The sequence below is a fragment of the Dipodomys merriami genome, unplaced genomic scaffold (genome assembly GCF_024711535.1).
Source record: "Dipodomys merriami isolate MVZ:Mamm:240054 unplaced genomic scaffold, mDipMer1.0.p SCAF_57, whole genome shotgun sequence".
In the NCBI taxonomy this organism is placed as follows: domain Eukaryota; kingdom Metazoa; phylum Chordata; class Mammalia; order Rodentia; family Heteromyidae; genus Dipodomys; species Dipodomys merriami.
In genome coordinates, this window is record NW_027206146.1 from 8,502,438 (window position 1) to 8,524,188 (window position 21,751).

Genomic DNA, 21,751 nt, shown 5'->3' on the forward strand with positions numbered 1-21,751 from the left:
ATTTGGGAGGCAGAGGCAGGATGATCTCATATTCCAGGGTATTGATGGATGACCCCTGTAATCTTAGCTACTCAGGAGGCTGAGACCTGAGGATTGTGGTTCAAAGCCAGCCTGGGCAACAAAGTCTTTATGACTGTGATTTCCAATTCACCAGCAAAATGCCTAGAGTGTAGCAGTGGCTCAAGTGGTACAACACCAGGCTTAAGCAAAAAAAAAAAAAAGCCAAGTAAGAGCCTGAGGCTCTGAGTTAAAAAATAAAAATAAGCTCAAGTTGCTCTGGATTCAGTCAGTAAAAGGAAAAGATGTCATCATGCCCTGCATAGTCCCTTTGTCTCTGACCTCAAAGCTGTCACCCCACAGCCTCTTCCCTCTACTGCACAGCTTTCCTCCCTCTTCCCCTCCAACAGGCCAGACCAGTCCTCACCCTATGACCTGTGTCCCTGCTGTTTCCTCTGCTGGTATATTCTTAGCCACAGGTTTATCCCTGGCGAACTCTAGTCTGTGCTCACGCATCAGCTCCTCTTTTAGGCTTCCTGACCACCTCGGTACCTTTTGGCAGTGCTGGGGTTTGAATTCAGAGTCTCAACCCTGCTAGGAAGGGACTCTAACTTGAGCTGCATACTTGAGCTTCATTTGTCAGGTAAGGTCTTCATTCTTGGTTCTGTCCAGGCTCAGGCTGTGATCCTCTTACCTATGCCTCCGCCATAGCTGAAATCATTGATTGAGATGGGTGTGTGTGGGTGTGGGGGTGTCTCGTTAACTTTTGCCCATCGGATCCTACTTCTTCCCAAACTCTTCCTCCTGGGAGCTGGGATTACAGGCATGAACAACTGTAAGGCTTCCAGCACTTCCTAACTTTCCAAAGCCCCATAAAATTTGCTTGTGTATGTTTACTTATTGTATATGTATGTTGGTCTGCCCTTCTTTTCGATCCCCAAAGAGTAAAGATCCCAGAAAGTTGGAGATGTTTGTTGAGTTGTTTTTTCTTCTTTTAGCGCTCGTAGTGCTAACCAAGCACGTGATATTACAGAAGGTGCTCAATAAAGATCGGCTGACTGTGTGGTGACCTCCAGAGACGACACTACAACAATGCTCAACGTCTCCAAATTCCTTAAACAGTCATCGTCACACTGGCCCCGTTTGCTAAGCACCACGTATGAATGGGCTCCAAATTTACAGATATGAAACTTGTGGACGAGAGAGGGAAAGTCCCGGATACAGGCTGCAAAGGAACCGAATAACAGAGCTGGACTGTTTTACCCTGCGGGTTTGTTAACCTGTTTATTCACACTAGCGCGGTGTTTATGTCTGCACCGCTCCTTCCTCCCTATTGGTCCGGGGCTGCGCGCTGTCCGCCGCGCCCCGCCCACCCCGCCGCTTCGCCCGCGTAGCTCCGCCCACCGAGGGGCGGGGCCGGTTGCCCGGAGACCAATGTTTTGCCGCCGCAAACTGGGTCTCTGGGCCACCACGGGAGCGCAGCCTGGGAACCGGTGCGGGGCGTGGGAGCGGGCGGGGAGGGCGGCGGGGCCAGGGAGCGGCCTCGAGGGTGTGTGGGGGGGGAGTTGGGGGACAAATACTGATAGTGGGGCAATTTCGAGCGGACTGGGAGACTAGGATTATGGAACGAAAAAGAAAGATTATTAGGGGTCCGTTTGAGGGGAGCGGGGTGGAGTTTGGAAAGACTGAGTTGGGGGGAGAGGGTATTAGAGGATGCGGACGAAGATATGGATTGGAAACACAAAGGGTGGCCAAGGAAATTTAGGGGAGTTGAAAGACCCAAGAATGAATGATCCAAGGAAAGCCCAGGGAAACTACTTTTAGGGGTTTTGGTGTTTGCAAGTGGCGATGTCAGCACAGGGAGATTTTTTTGGGGGGAGGACACGAGTCCGAGGGAAGGGGCGCCTTTAGAGGACATAATCACGGAAAGGGCGGAATTGTGGGGTGCAAGGAGAGGGTGGGTAAGAGGTGGGGGTAAGACTAGATTTCCTGAAAAGGAGACCTAAACGGGCCGGAAGTGAGGGTGAATCAGAAAGGGGCCTGTCCACCACCGAGCTCCCGGCGGGAGGGGCGCTGCCCGCTCATTGTCCCCGGTCCCGCCAGGATGTCCGGCGACTTCCCCCCGGGGACGCGACTCGACGCGACGGCGGGTTATGTAACCCGGCCGAAGTCGCCCCGCTCCTCCTTGGCCACACCCCTCCGTCCGCGCCCCGCCCACAACCACGCCCATCTCGCGTGCCACCGGGCGGGACTGGGGTCGAGGACGCCGAGCTGCGTGTGACGTCACAGGTGGGTGGGGCGCGGCGAGGCGCGAATTCAATTCTTGCTAGGACGCCTCCCAAAGGAGAATCTGGTTTCTGATCTTGGATACGGGGTGGAGACGCGGGTGTTTGGCGGCGTTCCCTGGTGGGAACAGCTCAATCGCCGAGGCCCAGGAGGGTAAACTGAGTCCCAGAGATTCTCCCCCCCCTTTCATTTTTTGCTTTTAACATAACAAAGATATATTTATCACCTCACAGAGTCCCAGTTACTCCCGGTAGTGAAGGCGACTCAGCAGTTGAGGAAACGGGAGTCCCCTGATCCCAGAAGCCCCAGGGACTGACCCCTGTCTCCACCCCCTGATAGTGGCTGAGCCCCCCAGCCGGACCTCCTCCTCGAAGACTGGCATTCTGTCCTGGACCATGTCCCAAAAGGTGGATCTTTTCCAGCCAGCCCTCTGGGGGAGGGGGCGGGGGTGAGCCCCGTGCAGACCATCAGTGCCTGAGTCGCAGGTGTCTCTGTAGTTTCTTCCTCCCTCGCTGTGGCCTGTCACTTCCTCCTGTCCTAATCCCCCCCACCCCCCCACGGGGCATGACTAGAGATGAATTGGCAAATCACTTCCACGTCATCACAGCCAGCTGTGCTGTCACCGAGGTGTGGTCCCTGAGATGTCATCAAGGAGCTTCATTCTCCTGGAAGCATCTCTGGGGGCCTGCAGGCCTAACTAAGGGGCTCTGCTCTGCTACCACTGTGTATGCCTCAACCCCCCAAAAGGGATGAGCCACTTCCACACAAGGCCTGCATCACAAAGGCCTGGAAGGTGATTTCTCCACTACTCTCACACCTCCAGGCAGCCTTCCCTGATTTCTCACCTCTCACCTTGCCTCTCAGAGCATATCCACTTCCAAGACCCCCAGTTCTGTAAGCTCTTCAGGGCCTTTCCCGCCTCGCCTCTGCAACTCTTCAAACCTCAAACCAGTGTCATTGCTCCCCGCCCCCTCCCCTTGTAATTTCTCAGCAAGTTCTCTGTGTGACAGAACTAAGTCCAGGTGAGGGCATTTGGCACATCAGAAACCAGGATGAGGGTAGAGGAAAGGTTTTCTGTTTCTCCTTCTTGCTTTTATTTTTTGTCTCTATTGGGGATTGAACCCAGGGCCTCTCTAACATTTGTAGAGATACCTTCACCCCTTTTGTTTCTATTTTAGTTTCTTTTTTTGACACTACTGGAGTTTGAACTCAGGGCCCCATGCTTGCTAGGCAGATGTTCTATAAACAGCAACAAAACCAAAACCAAAAGAAAAAAGGAAATCAGGTACAAGTGACTCATGCCAGTGATTCCAGCTGCTCTACAGGCTGAGACCTGGAGGATCTGGGTTTGAGGCTAGCGCAGGCAGAAAAGTCTGAGACTCTTATCTCCATGCCATTCTGTGCGAACTAGCCTCCTGGGTCCTGGGAGTCGGATCCTGTCATACCTGTCCTGTGGCATTGGAGACTAGAAGATGACAGGTTGGCTAAGAACTTCTGGAAAATGTCCTATAGATTATTGTTATCTATTTATCTTTGTTCTGTCGTGGAGCCTGAACTCTGGGCCTGGGCGCTGTCCCTCAGCTCTTCAGCTCAAGGCGAGCGCTCTACCACTTGAGCCACAGCCCCCACTTCGGGCTTTTTCTGCTGATATGATGCTGGGGAATCCAACCCAGGGCCTCATGTATGCAAGGCAAGCCCTCGACCACTGAGCCACCTTCCCAGCCTAGTGTCGATCCTTGAACACGGGCGCTGAGAGTCCCGAGATGTCAGGCTGGAAGCCCACCAGATCCCGGGGACACCCCCCCCCCGACTGCCCCGGGGATCCCGCAGCCAGTCCTCTGGCTGAACCCACTGCTTGGAGCTCTTGGATCCCATCCGTTTCATGGAGGGGAGTTCAGGTGAACCCCATGGGGGCCCATGGGACCCAGAGACCCCGGAGGGGAGCGCTGCCTCAGTGGGCCGCCTGGGATTGGGGGGGGTGCGGGGGTCCTGAGAGCAGCCCCCAACCCCGGCCCGGCGCCAGGAAGCCCGACATCCCCCCCCAGGCCCCGGGGGGCTCTGATTTCCTGTAACCCCAGGACTCCGCGGGGCTGGAGATCGGTGACACGGGGCTGGGGGGGCTGGGTCGGGGTAGGGCAGGGAGGCCCGGGGTGAGGCCGGAGGCGCCGATCGCGGGGCGCGGGCGATCGCGGGGCGCGGGGTCCGAGGTCGCAGCGGGTGTCGGGGTGACCGCGGCCCCCCCCTCCCTCCCGCCTCCCCTTCCGCTCCCCGGAAGCGCTGAGTCGTCCTGCCTTATCTGGGGCCGCTATTTCGGGCTGCGCGCTGAGCGCCGCCGCCACTATTTTTAGCGACGCCGGGGTAAAAATGGACGCGGCGCCGCGCGGGTTCCCGAGGCCGTGCGCGCTCCCTGCTCACTCCCACCCCCCCCCCCCCGCCCCGTCCCGGGGCCGCGGGCACGCGCCCGAGTCTGGTCACCAAGCTCGGCTCCGCGCAGAAACTTCCAGCGCTTCCCAGACGCGGCCGCCGCGCCAGGCGCAGAGGCCGGGCTCCCCCCGCCGGTCAGCGCGCGGAACTGCAGGCGCGAGCGGCGCCCGGGACGTGGAATCCAGGCGCTCACCCCCTCACGCGAGGAAACTGAGGCCGGTAGAAGCAACACTTGACCGCCAGCGGCCATCTGGCAGCTTCTGGTCCCCCTCATGCCCTGTTTGTGCGATTCAAACTTGTGTATTCATTATTTTGTCTGCCGGGCTTGGTGCAAACATGACACTCGTGAAGCCCTCGCCCAGGCCTTTGCTTTCTCTTTTTCATTCTTTTTGGATTTCTTTCTTCTTACCAGTTTATCACTTGTGTCTCTGTGTGAGAGTACTAGGGCTTGAACTCAGGTCCTGGATGCTGTCCCTGAGCTTTCTTTGCTTAAGGCTGGCACTCTACCACTTGAGCCACAGCTCTGCGTCCAGCTTTTGGCAGTTAATTGGTGATAAGAGTCTCATCGAATTTTGTGTCTGGGAGACCGGCTTCAGACCATGATCCTCACAGAGCCTCCTGAGTAGCTAGGATGACAGAGACATACAGCTAAGGAAAAGGTGCTGTTTGAAATATTTATAGATCATTAATGTTGTGCTCAGCTGGGTGCTCAACTGAGTTTCTGTTTCTTGTCTGGATTGATTCCCTATAGGCTGCTTGAGGTACTATGGACATGGAGCCTTAAGAAATTCAGGAAAGTGTCGGCATAGGAGTGTGGTCATCCCTTTAAGGTCCCTTATGGGGGAATCCCCTCTCACATTCTGAGAATCAGGCCCTTCCTCTAAGCTTTCTGTAAAGCTTAGAGTTGACACTCAGGAATGAAATACATTTGGGGCCAGGTGACCTGGGTGTGAGAAACTCATTCATAGCCTCTGGGACCTTTGCCTTCTTGTTTCTAACCCGGTGAGGCTATTTTTATATATTCAGAGTACATCCCTCATGGGGCCGTAGCGGGCTCGTAGGAGTAGGAGACAGCTCAGCAGTCGTGCCTGGCACAGAAGCAGAAAATAACACATCTGCTGCTGTGATTCGGGAAGTGCCATTTTATTTTTTCACCAACACTTTTTATTCATGCAGGATGTTTTTTTTTTTCTTCTTCTTTTATCTTCTTCTGGGGACTGGGGGAAGACACAGAGAGCTTGGTCTCTGGCCTCCACCTTCAAGTGGCCAGGCTGCAGGAGTTCCCATGGCTGGGAGGGCAGGAATGGGAAGAGAAACAGACAAAGGAGACTTGTAAGGGCTCATTGTGTCTTTTTTTTTGTGGGTCATGGGGCTTGAACTCTGGGCCTGGGCGCTGTCCCTCAGCTCTTCAGCTCAAGGCTAGCGCTCTACCACTTGAGCCACAGCGCCACTTCTGATTTTCTGGTGGATTATTGGAGATAAGCGTCTCAGGGACTTTCCTTGCCAGGGCTGGCTTTGAACCCTGATCCTCAGATCTCAGCCTCCTGAGTAGCTAGGATGACAGGCGTGAGCCACCGGCGCGGGTGGCTCTCTCCTTCCGTCCTTCCAAAAGCATCCTTTCCGTGCAGGTGCACGCACAGCTGACCATCTTTTTAATCCCTCCCCAATCTCTCCCTGTCTCTTCTTCCCCCTCCCCTGTCTCTCTCTCTCTCCCTCTCCCTCCCCCGTCCTCTCTCCCCCCCACCCCTTCCACTGTGACTTTGTCAGCAGAAGTCCGACCTCCTACCCAACCTCATCCATCCGCAGTCTTGGGACGTCCCAGCCGCAGAGCCAGCCGCCCAGGAGGGCGCGGGTTCGGGTCCAGGCTCTTCCACTGCCCCCTCCTCCCCCCTCTCCCCCCGTCCCTTCCCCATCCGGAGGCCGGAGCTCGGGCCGGCCGGGCCGGGTGAGTCACCTGGAGGCGCCGCGTCATCCCGGCCGCTGGGCTCCGCGCTATTTCGGGCTCCGGGCGCTATAAATAGCGGGGATCCGAGCGCGGCGCGGCCCCCCGAGGCCCCGGGGCCCCCCGCCCGGCCTCCCCCCGCGCCCCGCCGCCGGACCCCGCATCCCCCCCCCCCCCGCGCCCAGCCCGCATCCTCGCCACGAAGTTCAGAGCCGGGCTGGGGACCCGCAGCCTGGTCGGCCACTGCGCCCTGCCCAGAACCCCTCAAGCCCGAGCCTCCCCCCACTCCTCCATCCCGGGCCACCCCACAGCTCTGCACTGGGCTGAAAAGTTAGGGGATCCCCTAGCTGGAGGTGGCGGACCCGAGTGAGGACCGCGGGAGGCCCAGGCAGCGCCGGGAGCGCGCAGATCCGCAATGGACATGGAAGGTTCCAGGTCCAAACCCGCGGCCCCGGGATGTTTTCCCGCCCTGCATTGAAGCGAGGCCGGGGATGGGGTACGCGGGGATCCCTGGGGGTCTCCCCCCAATACCACACCGAGTCCTCTGGCGGGGTGGCCGCGGCCCCTGGTGGACGAGGCCGGAGCTGCAGCACTCAAGTTGGCGAGTGTGTTTTCCACCTGGGGGAAACTGAGGCCCAGCTGTTGAGGGCGTTTTCTTTTGTCTCAGTGCTATGCCTGGGGCTTGAACTCAGGGCCTGGGTGCCGCTGCTGTTCCTGAGCTGCTTGTGCGAGGCTGGCGCTCTACCACTTGAGTGAAAGCTCTACTTCTAGCTTTTTGGTGAGTCATTGGAGATTAAGAATCTCATAGACTTTCTCCCTAGGTTGGCCTCAAATCCCAATCCTCAGATCTCAGACTCCTGAGTAGCTAGGGTTACAGGTGTGAGCCACCGGTATCTGGCTCTATACTATACCCATTGTAGAAATAAACTGACAGGGGTCATCCTACCGCTCAGTGACCTCAGGGGAAATGACACCCAGGGTGGCTTGGGGGTTCCTTAGATGGTTTCTAGAAGTCAAGTCAGGGGGTAGAGGGAGGACAGGAAGAAATGTTCTATTTTTGTAAAAGAAAAAAACTCATCCCAGCATTTGGGAGGCTGTGGTAGGAGGCTGAGGAGTTAGAGGCCCAGTTGGACTGTATAGTGAGACCCTTTCTCAAGGAAAAAATGTACATAGGCTGGGAATGTGGCTTAGTGGTAGAGTGCTTGCCTCACATGCATGAAGCCATGGGTTCAATTCCTCAGTACCAGATAAACAGAAAAAGGTGGAAGTGGTGCTGTGGCTCAAGTGGTAGAGTGCTAGCCTTAAGCAAAAGAACCTCAGGGACAGTGCCCAGGCCCTGAGTTCAAGTCCCAGAACCGGCAAAAAGAAAAGAAAAAATGTACAGAAATTCTCCAACAAGAAGAAAAATGAGCTGGATGCCACCAGTGGTTCATGCCTGATCCTAACTCCTCAGGAGGCTGAGGTCTGAGTGAGGATCGTGGTTCACAGCTGCTCTAGGCAGAAAAGCCCTCAAGACTTTTATCTCCAATTAGCACCAAAAAGCCAGAAGTGGAGCTTTAGCCCAAGTCGTAGAGCACCAGCCTTGAGCAAAACAGCTCAGGGACGGTGTCCAGTTCAAATCCCAGGACAAACAGACAGACACAGCCTATACAATTACATTCTTGGAGTATGACAAATCTCTAAGGCAACAAGCCAAGGGCAAAAGTCACTGGATATACTGATAAATAGGTGGAAATAAATCCTAAGAACTTCTGAATAAAATTGCAATCAAAGTATAAACAAGAGGCTCCTTATATTGGCAATGTATAGGATTGACAACAAAGAATAGGAATCAAAAATTATTCCCATGCATTAACAATAACAACAACAACAATAATAATAATAAAGTCTCCCAACCTTTGCTTTGCTTATTTCTGTTTGGGGAGGGGAAAAAAATCGTTATATTGAATTGCCTTTTTTTTTTTTAATGGGCAAAGGAAATGAGCAAGCCACTCACAGAACGCAAAATATTTGTGGCCATTAATCTCACACACAAAAAAAGGCGTTTTATTTCCTTAGTAATCCGGGCTGCAAATTGGAACACTGTGATACTATCATCTCAGGAAATGACTAATTCTAACTCATCCACCGGGTCGGCTCGGATGTCCCTTCCTCCGAGAAGCCTTTCCTGACTCCTGGGCTGGGTCCTGCGCTCCCCGCCCCGCCCCGGGGCGGAGCCTTCCGCCAGGGCCCGCCCACACGCGGGTCGTCATGGAAACGCATCTGTCAGTTCCTGGGCTGTGTCACTCAGCAGGTGACGCTGGGTGGTGCTGGCCGCGGGACTTAAGCCAAGTCCATCCGTCCCCACATTAGGAGGAGTGGGGAGATCTAATCTGATCTGATCTGATTTCTCTGGAGTCTGGGAGCATAGCAAGGGCTCCACAGAGCTCTGGTACCAAATCATTTTTTGATATTGGGAACTGTCAATCTTCTATACTCTCTCAACCTCCACGGTCCTCCAGGAGCATAGAGAGCAGCTCCTCTCTAGGCTCCACTCTCCCTACGGAGAGCAACGAGACGGGCGGGGGGGGGGGGGGGAAAAGCAGAGAGACCGGAAGTGCGACGGGTCAGGCCGCGCTGTCGGCTGCACGTCTTGATACTCTCCCCGCAGTCGTTTTTTACTCCAGGCCTGGGGTCGAGTAGGTGAGTCCTCCACGTTTGGTGACCCTCCCCCCGCCCAATGTAGGAGTTGAGTGCAGCGGAGGGTGGAGACTGCAATTGGCAGGGTGAAGATGGCGATTGGCAGCCACCGTACCCAATCAGTGCAGTGTGTGAGGGTCCATCAAGTGCGCGCCTTGGGGGCGGGCCTAACGGAACCCACGGGCTGCGATGGGCGGGGCGGATCGGCATGTTGACCAATGACGGTCGTGGACAGCAGAAGGGGGCGTGTTCACTGGAGTCGTGAAGCAGAGGAGCGAGGGGATGATTTTGGCGGCATGTCTGGGTGTGTGAACCGGCTGGGAGGATGCTAATACAAACGCTGGTACCGCAACCGCTCTGTGCCACCATGTTTCCCCACTAGGCCTCAGATGGACCCTGGAAAGGGAGAAGAGGGGGCACCACCTCCCAACGGGCCGCCCACCAGGAAGAAATTTGTCATCCCGTTGGACGACGACGAAGTCCCTCCCGTAGGGGTAGGGCGAAGGCTGCAGGGTCAGGGGGTGGCTAGCATGCTGCAAGGAAGAGCAGGAAGGGGATACCATTGGGGGGGCACGTTGTGGATTCCCCTGGAAAATCAACCTTTGTCCAACCCCAGGACGGTTCAAAGTGGCGTCAAGGCAGTCCCCCCAAACTACTAGTGATAGAGCAGTTACACTTTGAAAAGAATAGAGTATTTCTTAATTAATGTGGGAGGGGGTGGCAGTACTGGGACTGGGGCTTGATCTCAGGGTCAGGTTGTTGTCCTTGAGCTTTTTTTTTTTTGGTCGTGGGGCTTGAACTCTGGGCTTGGGCGCTGTCCCTGCGCTCTTCAGCTCAAGGTGAGCGCTCTACCACTTGAGCCACAGCGCCTCTTCCAGTTTTCTAGGGATAATTGGAGATAAGAGGGTCACCGAGTTTCCTGCGCGGGCTGGCTTTGAATCATGATGAGCCTCCAGCACCTGGCTTGTCCTTGACCTTTTCCACCCAATGTTGGTGCTCTGCCACTTGAGCTGCAGCTCCACTTCTGGCCTTTTGCTGGTTAACTAGAGAGAAGAGTCTCACAGACTTTCCTGCCTAGGCTGGATTCAAACTGCAGTCCTCGGACCTCAGCCTCCTGAGTACCTAGGACTTCAGGCATGAGTCACAGGCTCCAGGACCCCCCTACAATCCCTCTCTTTCTCTCTATAGGCCAAGCCTTTATTCAGATCCACACGGAGCCCACCCACCACTGTGACTTCTGCCCAGGGAGCCCCTCAGACTTATGCAGAGTATGCCATTTCTGGCCCTCCAGGAGGGGCTGGGACCACTGACCCTGTTGGAACAGAGCCACCAACACGAGAGACCCCCAACCAGACCCTGAAACCAGGAACAAAGTCTAACAGCATCATTGTGAGCCCCCGGCAGGTGAGGGGGGACAGCGCTTTGGGGTCACAGGAGGGAAGCCCTGGTATAAGAACTGCAGGCTGGGGGACAGTTGAAGGAGATGTGAGTTCTACCCAGTACTTCTCTCCATCCCTTTCTAGATGGGGTCTTGATTCTGGAGAAAGAATGATAGAAAATCAGGTGGCATCTCTACCCCTGATTATGCGTTGAGGTCAGAGTGAGGGAGGGGCAGTGTATGAAGTCACATTAGTACTAAGCATGGGAGAAGAGTCCAATATTGTCAACCACAGAGAAATACACATAAAAAAATCCTCTTGGGGCAGGCGCTGGTGGCTCATGCCTGTAATCACAGCTATTCAGGAGACTGAGGTCTGAGGATGGTAGTTTGAAGCTATCCTAGGCAGGAAAATCCATGAGACTCTTACTTCCAATGAACCCACAGAAAACTGGAAGTAGTGCTGTGGTTCCAAGTGGTAGAGCACTAATCTTGAGTGAAAAGGCTCAAGGACAGTACCCAGGCCCTGAGTTCAAGCCTCACAACCAACAAAAAGAAGGAAAAAAAAGTCCTTTTGGACCCGATATGGTAGTTCATGTCTGTAATTACAACTACTCAGTGAGGTAGAAGGATGGAGAGAACCAGGCCAGCCCTGGCAAAGTTATCATGACCATGACTCAAAAGCTAAATACAACTGGGCTTGGTGATACATGCCTGCAAGTCGCAGTGACGTGGGATTCATGGGTAGGAGGATCTCTGAGGCTGGCTGGAGAAAAGTTAGTGGGGTCTTGCTTCAAAAGTCTCAGGATGCTGCAGGCAGCATAGTTGGTGACATCAGTGACCACTGGTGGCAGCTCCCGATTTGGCTCCTCCCCTCCCAGAGGTGGGGCTGGCAAGGACAGTTCCCATCCCCATCCATGCCCAGCGCCCCATCAAGGCCACCAGGAGCCCTCAAGAATACCCTGGGCTATGGGCTGGGAAGGTGGCTCAGTGGTAGAGAACTTGCCTTGCATGCACAAGGTCCTGGGTTTGATTCCTCAGCACCACATAAGTGGAAAAAGCCGTAAGTGGCACTGTGGCTGAAGTGGTAGAGCGCTAGCCTTGAGCTGAAGAGCTCAGGGACAGCGCCCAGGCCCAGAGTTCAAGCCCCACAACCAAAAAAAAAAAAAAAAAAAAAAAGAATACCCTGGGCTGGGGATGTGGCTTAGTGGTAGAGTTCTTGCCTAGCATGCATGAAGCCCTGGGTTTGATTCCTCAGTACCACATAAACAGAAAAAGCTGGAAATGGTACTATGACTCAAGTGGTAAAGTGGTAGCCTTGAGCACAGGAAACTCAGGGACAGTGCCCAGGCCCTGAGTTCAAGCCCCAGGACTAGCAAAAAACAAAACAAAACAACACACACACACCAAAAAAACTCCCAACACCCTATAAGGAGGTGTTAGGTTGCTTCCATCTGGGACCAAAGGCCTGAGCTGTTCTCTGCTCTAGATGTTATCTAACCTCAGGAAATTCCCAAGTTCTCAGGTGCTTTGTCTCCTAGAACAGTGTCAAAGATCAAATATCAGAACAGAAAGTTCTCCTAAGGTCACACCCCTGTGTACAAAGGTTTCAGGAGATCTGTTTTTCTTTTTGGCTGGTCCTGGGGCCTGAACTCTGGGCCTGGGCACTGTCCCTCAGTGCTTCAGCTCAAGGCTAGCACTCTACTACTTGAGCCACAGCGCCACTTTAGACTTTTTTCTGTGTCTGTGATGCTGAGGAATCTAACCCACGGCCGCATGAATGCCAGGCAAGCACTCTACCAGTGAGCCACATTCCCAGGCTGGGGTGTCTGTTTTCGTTTTAAGACAATGTTTTACTGCATAGCCCAGGCTGGTTTTGAACTCATGATCCTCTTGCCTCCTGTCCAGTGCTGGGATTACAAGAATATGCTCTCACGTTTAGCAAACTTCGTCTCTTGAACCTGGGGCAGAGATATCACAGAATGGCAATGAGTGTAGATGTCAGCCGGTCTTTGTCAGTGCTGTGTCACGAGCACGGAGACACACAGTAGGTGCTCAATGCTTACTGAGTGGATGACAGCTTGACTTGCCTGAAGATTTTAAGTCTTGGGTTACAGAGAATGTTCTGGGTACAGCCCAAGGGGAATTTGGAGAGAGCAGCGTTTGGAGCAGAGGCACCCTGGGGTGAGGGTGTGAGGGGGCGTGTCACAGGCCATAGATGGAGCCACAGCAGGGCTTAGAGCTTAGGGGAGGAGCAGGCTGTCTTTTAGAAACAGCTTTCTGGCTGTCACTTGGGTCACTCTGTGACTGAGGATGAGAGGCAGGAGGGTCGGAAGTACCACGTTTGGGAGTTGGAGGGGAGAGACGTGTGTGGGCCAAGCCGGGCTCTCTGGACAGTGTGGCATGCCCGGATGGAGCAGGGGGAGGAATGGATGTGCATGATGGAGGGCCCCATCTGCTGGGGCCAGCAGATGGCAGGACACACTGGGTTTGGGGGTAGAGACCAAGCTGGACTCCATGGTAAAAGTCTAGGGCTGGAGGGATGAGAAGACTTGGGTTGGAACACCTAGAACATTCTAGAGGAGGAAAAGGCATAGCAAGAAGAGACAAGCTGAAAGAGGCAGGTGCTAAGTGGGTGGGAGGGGAGGGGGAGGGGCTGGGGGGGATGGCTGTCCTAGCCAAGGTGCCAGCTGTCATGCTAACTGCTGCTCGGGCCCTTCCTCCACAGAGGGGCAACCCGGTGCTCAAGTTCGTGCGCAGTGTGCCCTGGGAATTCGGTGACGTCACCCCCGACTATGTGCTGGGCCAGAGCACCTGCGCCCTCTTCCTCAGGTGAGTTCTGGGGTGCTGCCCATCCTTCAGGAAGGCCTCCACTGCGGGGTCCCAGGCTCTGCCTGGCAGTGGGGGCACAAAGGGGCTTTCAGGGTCTCAGGGAGACCGAGACTCCCACCCACTACCCCTGTCCCCCCCTATCCCACCAGCCTCCGCTACCACAACCTCCACCCCGACTACATCCACCAGCGGCTGCAGAGCCTGGGGAAGAGCTTCGAGCTGCGCGTGCTGCTGGTCCAGGTGGATGTGGTAAGTAGTCCTCTGCCTCTGCTGGCTTCAAGCTTCCCGTCTAGAAAATGGGGAGTGGGGGGAGCGGGGGACTATAGCCCTGTATTGGCCTGGAGGCCCCCTGAGAAAAGCTCAGCCATTGTTCATACCTCACATGGACCCAGCTTACCCTGAACCAGCCAGGCTTGGTCTGGTAGTCACAGGTCCTCCTTGGCCACACCCCTTTTTTCCACAAGTCCCCCTATGTACACATTCCTTCCTCCTAACCCAGGGTCTCCTGCAGGCTAACCAAACATTCTTTTTTTTTTTTTTGTCTGGTTGTGGGGCCTGAACTCTGGGCCTGGGCGCTGTCCTCCTCAGCTCTTCAGCTCAAGGCGAGCGCTCTACCACTTGAGCCACAGTGCCACTTCTGGTTTTCTGGGGGTTTATTGGAGATAAGAGTCTCATGGAGTTTCCTGCCTGGGCTGGCTTTGAACCATGATCCTCAGATCTCAGCTTCCTGAGTAGCTAGGATTATAGGCGTGAGCCACTGGAGCCCAGCAGATTTTTTTTTTTTTTTCTGGTTGGTCGTGGGGCTTGAACTCTGGGCCTGGCACGGTCCCTCAGTTCTTCAGCTCAAGGTGAACGTTCTACCACTTGAGCTACAGCACCACTTCCAGTTTTCTGGTGGTTTATTGGAGATAAGAGTTTCATGGGCTTTCCTGCCTGTGCTGACTTTGAATGGTGATCCTCAGATCTCAGCCTCCTGAGTAGCTTACAGGCGTGAGGCACCAGTGCCTGGCAAGATATTTTTTTGTATGTGTGTGTGTGCTGGTCCTGGAGCTTGAATTCAGGGCCTGCACTGTCATGAACTTCTTTTGCTCAAGGCTGGCACTTTACCAATTGTGCCACAGCTCCATTTTTGGCTTTTTGGTTGTTTAATGGATAGTCTCATGATTTTTCCTGCCTGGACTGGCTTTGAACCATGATCCTCAGAACTCAGCCTCTTGAATAGCTAGGATTACAAGGCTTGGGCTGCTGGCGCTCACCTAATCTCAAATTTTTATTTTTTGCCAGTTCTGGTGCTTGAACTCAGGGCCTGGGCACTGTCCCAGAGCCCCTTTTGCTCAAGGCTAGCACTCTACCACTTGAGCCACAGGGCCACTTTTGGCCTTTTCTATGTACGTGGTACTACGGAATCAAACCCAGGGCTTCATGCATGCTAGGCAAGCACTCTACCACTAAGCCACATTCCAGTCCCTGAAATATTATTTTGATTACTATTATTTTTTGTGCTGGAACTGGACTGGGAGTTTTTTTCCACTCAAGGCCCTGCTCAGTCACTGCTGGGCCTTGTACTTCCCACCACAGGCTGGCTTTGGCCAGCACCCCAAACTCTATTGTTTTCAGACTGTAAGTCCTCATATTGTGACAGGTCTCTAATTCTGATCTTCTCTTCTAGAAAGATCCTCAGCAGGCCCTCAAGGAGCTGGCTAAAATGTGCATCCTGGCAGACTGCACACTGATCCTCGCTTGGAGGTGAGATCGCACCCCTCCTCCACCAATTCAGCTGAGCCCTCCAGAGCAGCTGGAGAGTTCTCTCTGGGAGCCTGGGCCAGGCCCTGCCTCTCTGGGCCTCAGCATTCTCATCTGAGAAGTGGACACTTTATAGCCAGCCTTTTTTTTTTCTTTTGTCCATCATGGGGCTTGAACTCTAGGCCTGGGCGCTGTACCGTTTATTGGAGCTAAGAGTCTCCTAGGCTGGCTTTGAACCATGATCCTCAGATCTCAGCCTCCTGAGTAGCTAGGATGACAGGCCTAAGCCACCAGCTCCTGGCTATAGCCAGTCTTTTTTAGAGGCTTACATCAGAAAAGTAGATACCAGATATCAAGTTTTCAAGCCTGTTCAGGGTTTAGGTATAAAATCTGACTGGAGGGCCTGGGAAGGTGGCTCAGTGGTAGAGTGCTTGCCTTGCATGCATGAGGCCCTGGGTTCGATTCCTCAGCACCACATAAACAGAAAGAGCTGGAAATGGCACTGTGGCTCAAGTGGTAGAGCGCTAGCCTTGAGCTGAAGAGCTGAGGGACAGAGCCCAGGCCCAGAGTTCAAGCCCCACGACTGACCAAAAAGAAAAAAAATCTGACTGGAGAACTAATCCCATATCTATATATCTATATTTTCCCCCCTATGGTAAGACTGGGGTTTGAACTGTGTCTTGCCCTACGTAGGCTGTATACCACTTAAGCCACAGCTTTACACCTTGCTTGCACTTCTTGAGATAGCATGGATCTGAACTATAGTCCTCCTATTTTCACTTCCTACTGTAGTTATTCTAACATATGCACCACTATATCCTTCTACTGGGATGAAGTCTCATGAAATTTTGAGCCTGGGTTGGCCTAGAACCACAATCCTGATCTCAGCCTCCCAAGTAGCTAGGGTGACAGGTGTGGACCACCATGTTCACTGTTGGTTGAGAAGTTCTGCAAACTGTTTGCCTTTGGCAGGCCTCAAACCTGTCCTCTTGATCTCATCCTCCCAAATAGAAGGCTAGCATTTCTCTATTTTGTTGTTGGTCGTGGGGCTTGAGTTCAGTGCCTGGGCACTGTCCCTGAGCTCTTTCACTCAGGGCTAGGTTATCACCTTGAGCCACAGTTCCACTTCCAGTTTTCTGGTGATTAATTGGAGATAAGAGTTTCACATACTTTCCTGCCCAGGCTGTGTTTGAACTGCCATCCTTAGATCTCAGCCTCCTGCGTAGCTAGGATTACAAGTGTGAGCCACTAGCCCCTGGTGGAAATTAGCATTTCTTCACAGGCTTTGAACAACCAGGCTCTGACCACTGACCGAACAGTGACCTGTATCATGAGGCCCACAGAAATCAAATGGCTAGCCCAGGGTCACCCAATCAAGAAGCAGGACCTGACTCCCAGGGTTAGGGCTCCTAAGCCCTACTTTGAGCCAGAAAAGAAGTAACCTGCTGGTTTAGTGAGGTCTGAAGTTCCAGGCCAGCCCTGGAGAAAACCCAAGGGTGACGATCCACCCAGCGGGGACTCAGTGAACGTTGGAGTTTGCAGTTGTCACCTCAGCCAGCACTACATAATGAAGGGAAGGATCTAGACTGTGACAGCTCTTCCCTCTCGTGTCCTGTCATCCCAGCCCCGAGGAAGCTGGACGATATCTGGAGACCTACAAGGCTTATGAGCAGAAGCCACCAGACCTCCTGATGGAGAAGCTGGAGCAGAACTTCCTGTCCCGGGTAAGACCCCTCCTGAACACCTGCCCCTAGCTCCTTGCTGACACTTTCATTGCAGTTTGCCTTCATTAGGGTCTCATTCTATATGGTGTAAGGAAGGGAGTTTTTGAGACCTTGAACTTTGATCCTCCCAATCTCAGCCTCCCGTGTAGCTTGGGATGACAGGCATATTCCATTACAAACAGCCATGAGGCTAGAAAGATCTTTCAAACATTTCTGCCAGGCTGGCTCAAACTGTGGTCTGTCTGTCTTTAGCTTCTCCAAAAGGCAGGTTTATCGGCATGAGCTGGCAACATATTACATCAATGTTGCTGGCTTGTTTTTTCCTGGTTATTTATTTAGCCAGACCTGGGGCTTGAACTCTGGGCTTGGAAACTGTCCTTGAACTCCTTTTGCTCAAGGCTAGCACTCTACCATTGGAGCCACACTGCTACTTCTGGCTTTTTCTGGTTGTTAATTGGAGATGAGTCTTAAGGACTTTCCTGCTCAGGCTGGCTTTGAACCACAATCCTTAGATCTCAGCCTCCTGAATAGGTAGGATTACAGCTGTAAGCCACCAGTGCCCAGTTGATTTTTTTTTTTTTTTTTTTTTTGTCGGTTGTGGGGCTTGAACTCTGAGCTTGGGTGCTGTCCCTGCACTCTTCAGCTAAAGAAGAGCACTCTACAACTTGAGCCACAGCGTGACTTCTAGTTTTCTAGTGGTTTACTTGAGATAAGTCTCATGGAGTTTCCTGCCTGGGCTGGCTTTGAACTGTGATACTCAGATCTCAGCCTCCTGAGTAGCTAGGATTATAGGTGTGAGCCACTGGCGCCCAGCCCTGATTAATTTTTTGTCTCCTCCCCTTCCCAGGCTACTGAATGTCTGACCACTGTGAAGTCAGTCAACAGGACAGACAGCCAGACACTACTCGCCACTTTTGGAGTAAGCATCTCTCCCTCAGCAGTTCTCAGAAGGCCCGTCTCTGTCTCCTGCTCCCACCCCCACCCTTCCTGCCTGGCCACAGCTGCCCCCTCTCAGGACTCTCAGGCTCCTCCCTGGCCAGGCCAGCACAGCCCCTAACCCGTCTCTACCTCCTGCAGTCTCTGGAACAGCTCATTGCTGCTTCGAGGGAAGACCTGGCTTTGTGCCCTGGCCTGGGCCCCCAGAAGGTAAGAACTCTGGGCAAAGGTCATACAGGCTGGGGTAGCAGTGGGACCTAAATGAGCAGGGACTCAGACACCAAGGTTTCAAAGTTTGAGGAAAGCCCACATACACCCCCCCTCACTCCGAGTTGTTGGCCATAGTAGGAGTGAATCAAAGGTCTTGTCCTTGGTAGGCAAGCCACATTCTGAACCTTTTTGTTTTTAGTAAGATTGCATCTTGCTACCTTTGCTCGCACTTAACTCAAGGTGGAAGTTCTCCCCCCACCTCCAGATGAGCTGGGATTACAGGCGTGCACTACTGCCTATGCCATCCATACACTTCACTCTCTTACTAATGGGGAAACAGGAAACCTGAGAGGCTGAGAGCCAGCCCCACTTCCAGTACTGGATAGAATCCACGTTGTCATCTTCTCCTACATCCCAGAGCTCCTGAAAACTAGGGGGGGAAAAAACAAACCCATTCTGGATGCAGTAAACAAATGGCTTCTTTAATGCTGGGTTCATTTCTCCCTGTCCCAGGCGCGGAGGCTCTTTGACGTTCTTCACGAGCCCTTCCTGAAAGTACCCCCATGACTGTGGCTGCTGGCGACCCAAGGTCATAATAAAGCATTTTCTTGGTGCTGGCTGGCGTTCCGTGGCTTCCCCTGAGGTCTCCTGGGGTGCTGTCTTTGAAGCCAATACCTCACTTCCCTTCTTTCTCAGTGGATCGTGGCGCTGCCCTGCCTCAGGCCCGCGCTCACCTGTGGCAGATTGGACATTAGACAGTCCTGTCAGCCCTGTCTGTCGCTTTGTGCTCTCTGTCCTTCTTCTTCTTTTTCTTGAGGGGGGCTACAGCTGCCTGGGGCTCAGGATCACCAGCCTCCACAGTCACATTTTGTGGTTTTTCTTTCTTCTTTTTCTTGGGGGACACCAGAGTGGTCCCAGCCTCTGGTTCCACTTCCTCTGGGAATTCAGGGAGCCCCAAAGGCGCCACCTCTGACTCAGTTCCCTCAGTCTCTGGCTCCATCATGGCAGTCTGCCTCTTTCCTTTTTTTGTCTTCTTTCTTGGGGGAGACAGGATGGCTTCCTCCTGTGCCTCCACTTTCAGTGGCTGAGAATCAACCAGAGCCACTGCCTCCTCCATCCCTGGGGTCCCCTTGGGCCTCTTTCTCTTTTTGGTGGGGGGCAGGGCTGTCTCTTGGGGAGGCTCAGTTTTAACAAATTTCAAATCTGACAGCTTTTCTTCTGGCTCTGCCATTTCTGCCTCCGGGGGCCTCTTCTTGGTGGTGCTTGGGCCCAGCCCTCCTGGCAGCCCTGGCACCTCCATTTCGGACACTAGCACCTTCACTTTATGCTCCAGCACCTCCACTGCAGGCTCCATCATCTCTGACTGTTGCTTTTTCTTCTTCTTCTTCTTCCTCCCTACATCTGTTTCTAGGGCCGACCCGGCCATGCCCACCTCTAGGGCCCCATGGCCGTTCACAGCCTCTAGAGTGGCAGCAGCCTCTGCCATCTGCCTCTTCTTCCTCTTTTTCTCCAAAGTAGGTGACTTGGGTGTCAAAGCTGAGCCAGGCCCAGTGACTGGGGGATTACCTCCAAAAGCACAGAACCGAGGTCTCAGGCCAGGGGGGATTTGTGGTGGGGGGCTCGCAAGAATAGGTTGCACAGGAGTTCCTGGCAAGGATTCTTGGTGACTCTCGATGATCCTGAGGCTGCCATGGGGGGCAGGAGCACAGGTGAGTTCACCTCCTGTTGCTGTGCAGGGAGCAAGCAGGGTCGCTGCTTGGGAGTCACTGCTGCTGAGGACATGATAGCGGTGCCGCTGGCCCCCCAACTTGCCCTTTACAATCCGGGACCCTGAGAGAGGCACCCGCCGTCCATCAAGGCTGGGAGAAGGAAAAGGGAGGGCAGAGGCTAGGTCAGACAGGAAATAGTGGTATTTCTAGGTTGCTCAGAAATGCCCCCCTTGGGCTGGGAAGGTAGCTCAGTGGTAGAGCACTTGCCTTGCATGCTTGAGGCCCTGGGTTCGATTCCTCAGCACCACATAAGCAAAAAGAAAAAAGCTGGAAGTGGTGCTGTGGCTCAAGTGGTAGAGCGCTAGCCTTGAGCTGAAGAGCTGAGGGACAGCGCCCAGGCCCAGAGTTCAGGCCCCACGACTGGATTTCCCACCCCCCCAAAAAAAAAGCTGGAAGTGCTGCTGTGGCTCAAGTGGTAGAGTGCTAGCCTTGAGAAAAAAAGAAGTTCATAGGGTCTGGGAAGGTGGCTTAGTGGTAGAGTGCTTGCCTTGCACGCATGAGGCCCTAGGTTTGATTCCTCAACACCACATCAACAGAAAAAGCTGGAAATGGCGCTGTGGCTCAAGTAGTAGAGCGCTAGCTTTGAGCTGAAGAGCTGAGGGACAGCGCCCAGGCCCAGAGTTCAGGCCCCATGACCGGACCCCCCCCCCAAAAAAGAGAAAGAAATGCCCCTCTTAAGAGGGGTCGTAGCGGCTTAAAGCTGTAATCCTAACTACTCAGGGGGCTGAGATCTGAGACTTATGGTTCAAAGCAGCTCAGGCAGGAAAGTCCCACCTGCAAGATTTGTATCTCTAATTAAACAGCCATCTAACCGTAACCCCTCCGCACAGCATCTTTACAAAGAAACAAGATTTTTTTTAAAAGATAGCCAAAACCCGGAAGTGGGGCTGTGGTTCAAGTGCTAGAGCGCCGCCTCGTGTGAAAAAAAAACTTAAAGAGAAAAACTTAAGGGTCAACACCCAAACCCCGAGTTCAAGGCGCAGTACCAGCCCAACGAAAAAGAAACCGAGCAGAACTACTCCCCGACAAGCCGGTCGGTTCCGCTGCGAGCGGAGCTAGCAGGAGGCCGCTCACCTGTGGGGAACGAAGTCTGCCGGGGCCTGGATGAGCCACAGCTCCGCGTCCGGGCCGGCCAGCGTCTCCAGGGAGAAACGAGGGGGCTCCGAGGCGGGGGGCGTCGCGGAGAAGTGGGGGGGACAAGAGAACCGAGCCGCCCCTGCGGAAGAAGGGGAGACGGAGCCTGAGGCCGCTAACGGTCCACGGGCTCCAGCGCCAGGATCGCTCCCACCCCCCTTCACGGCCGCGCTCGCCCGCCGGTGCGCGGGCGTCCGCTCCCCCAGCCCCGGGAGCGCCCGCCCTTCCCCGCCCGGGTCCCAGCTCCCGTCCCCCTCCCGCTCCCGGACCGCCTCTCTTTCCGGGGGGGCCCCACGCACCGTCCCCCGCCCCCCCCACCCTCGCCGACTCGCCCGCTCACCCCCGGACGGGGTCGCCGCCATCCCCGCCGCCTCGGGACTCGCGCCCGGCGCACGCCGCAGCCCGCGCCGCCCGGACGCGCGGCCGACCACGTGGACCCCCAGGGGGCGGGGCCGCGCCCGGACGCGCCCAAGTGGCAGCGGAGCGCGGGGGGGGGTGTAGGTCGGGGGCCTGTGAACGCTGTTAACACCACGGAGGGAAACGTCCACTTCGGTGTTGCAGAAGCCCAGAAGAACACGCTGCCTCCAAGTCTGGTCCTGAGAGAAACGGACTCGCCGCCTCTCTAGAGAAACAGTTCCGCCAGGACCCGACGGGTCGCACCCACAGTCTGCACCACATAGTTTGCCCCCGACACCGC

At 54.5% G+C, this 21,751-nt stretch overlaps 2 protein-coding genes across 3 annotated transcripts; one reads left to right on the forward strand and one right to left on the reverse strand.

The window, feature by feature from the left end:
• Positions 1-1,467: 1,467 nt before the first annotated feature.
• Positions 1,468-18,768, forward strand: LOC138812912 (DNA excision repair protein ERCC-1). Of its 2 annotated transcripts, none has more exons than XM_070001171.1 (10): positions 1,468-1,490; positions 9,711-9,822; positions 10,517-10,732; positions 13,435-13,538; positions 13,688-13,787; positions 15,208-15,284; positions 16,906-17,005; positions 17,853-17,924; positions 18,083-18,151; positions 18,665-18,768. In XM_070001171.1, the coding sequence occupies exons 2-10, from the start codon at positions 9,718-9,720 to the stop codon at positions 18,716-18,718; spliced, it is 897 nt and encodes a 298-aa protein (XP_069857272.1). In that variant the 5' UTR covers positions 1,468-1,490; positions 9,711-9,717; the 3' UTR covers positions 18,719-18,768. The 2 variants fall into 2 exon arrangements, with proteins under 2 accessions (XP_069857272.1, XP_069857271.1); XM_070001170.1 differs by lacking the exon at positions 1,468-1,490 and adding an exon at positions 9,240-9,331.
• On the reverse strand, positions 18,613-21,460 carry LOC138812911 (DNA-directed RNA polymerase I subunit RPA34-like). Its single transcript, XM_070001169.1, has 3 exons — positions 21,395-21,460; positions 20,995-21,136; positions 18,613-20,010 (listed from the first exon to the last, which is right to left on the reverse strand). Exons 1-3 carry the CDS (start codon positions 21,414-21,416, stop codon positions 18,903-18,905), a joined length of 1,272 nt encoding a protein of 423 aa, XP_069857270.1. The 5' UTR covers positions 21,417-21,460; the 3' UTR covers positions 18,613-18,902.
• Positions 21,461-21,751: the final 291 nt, after the last annotated feature.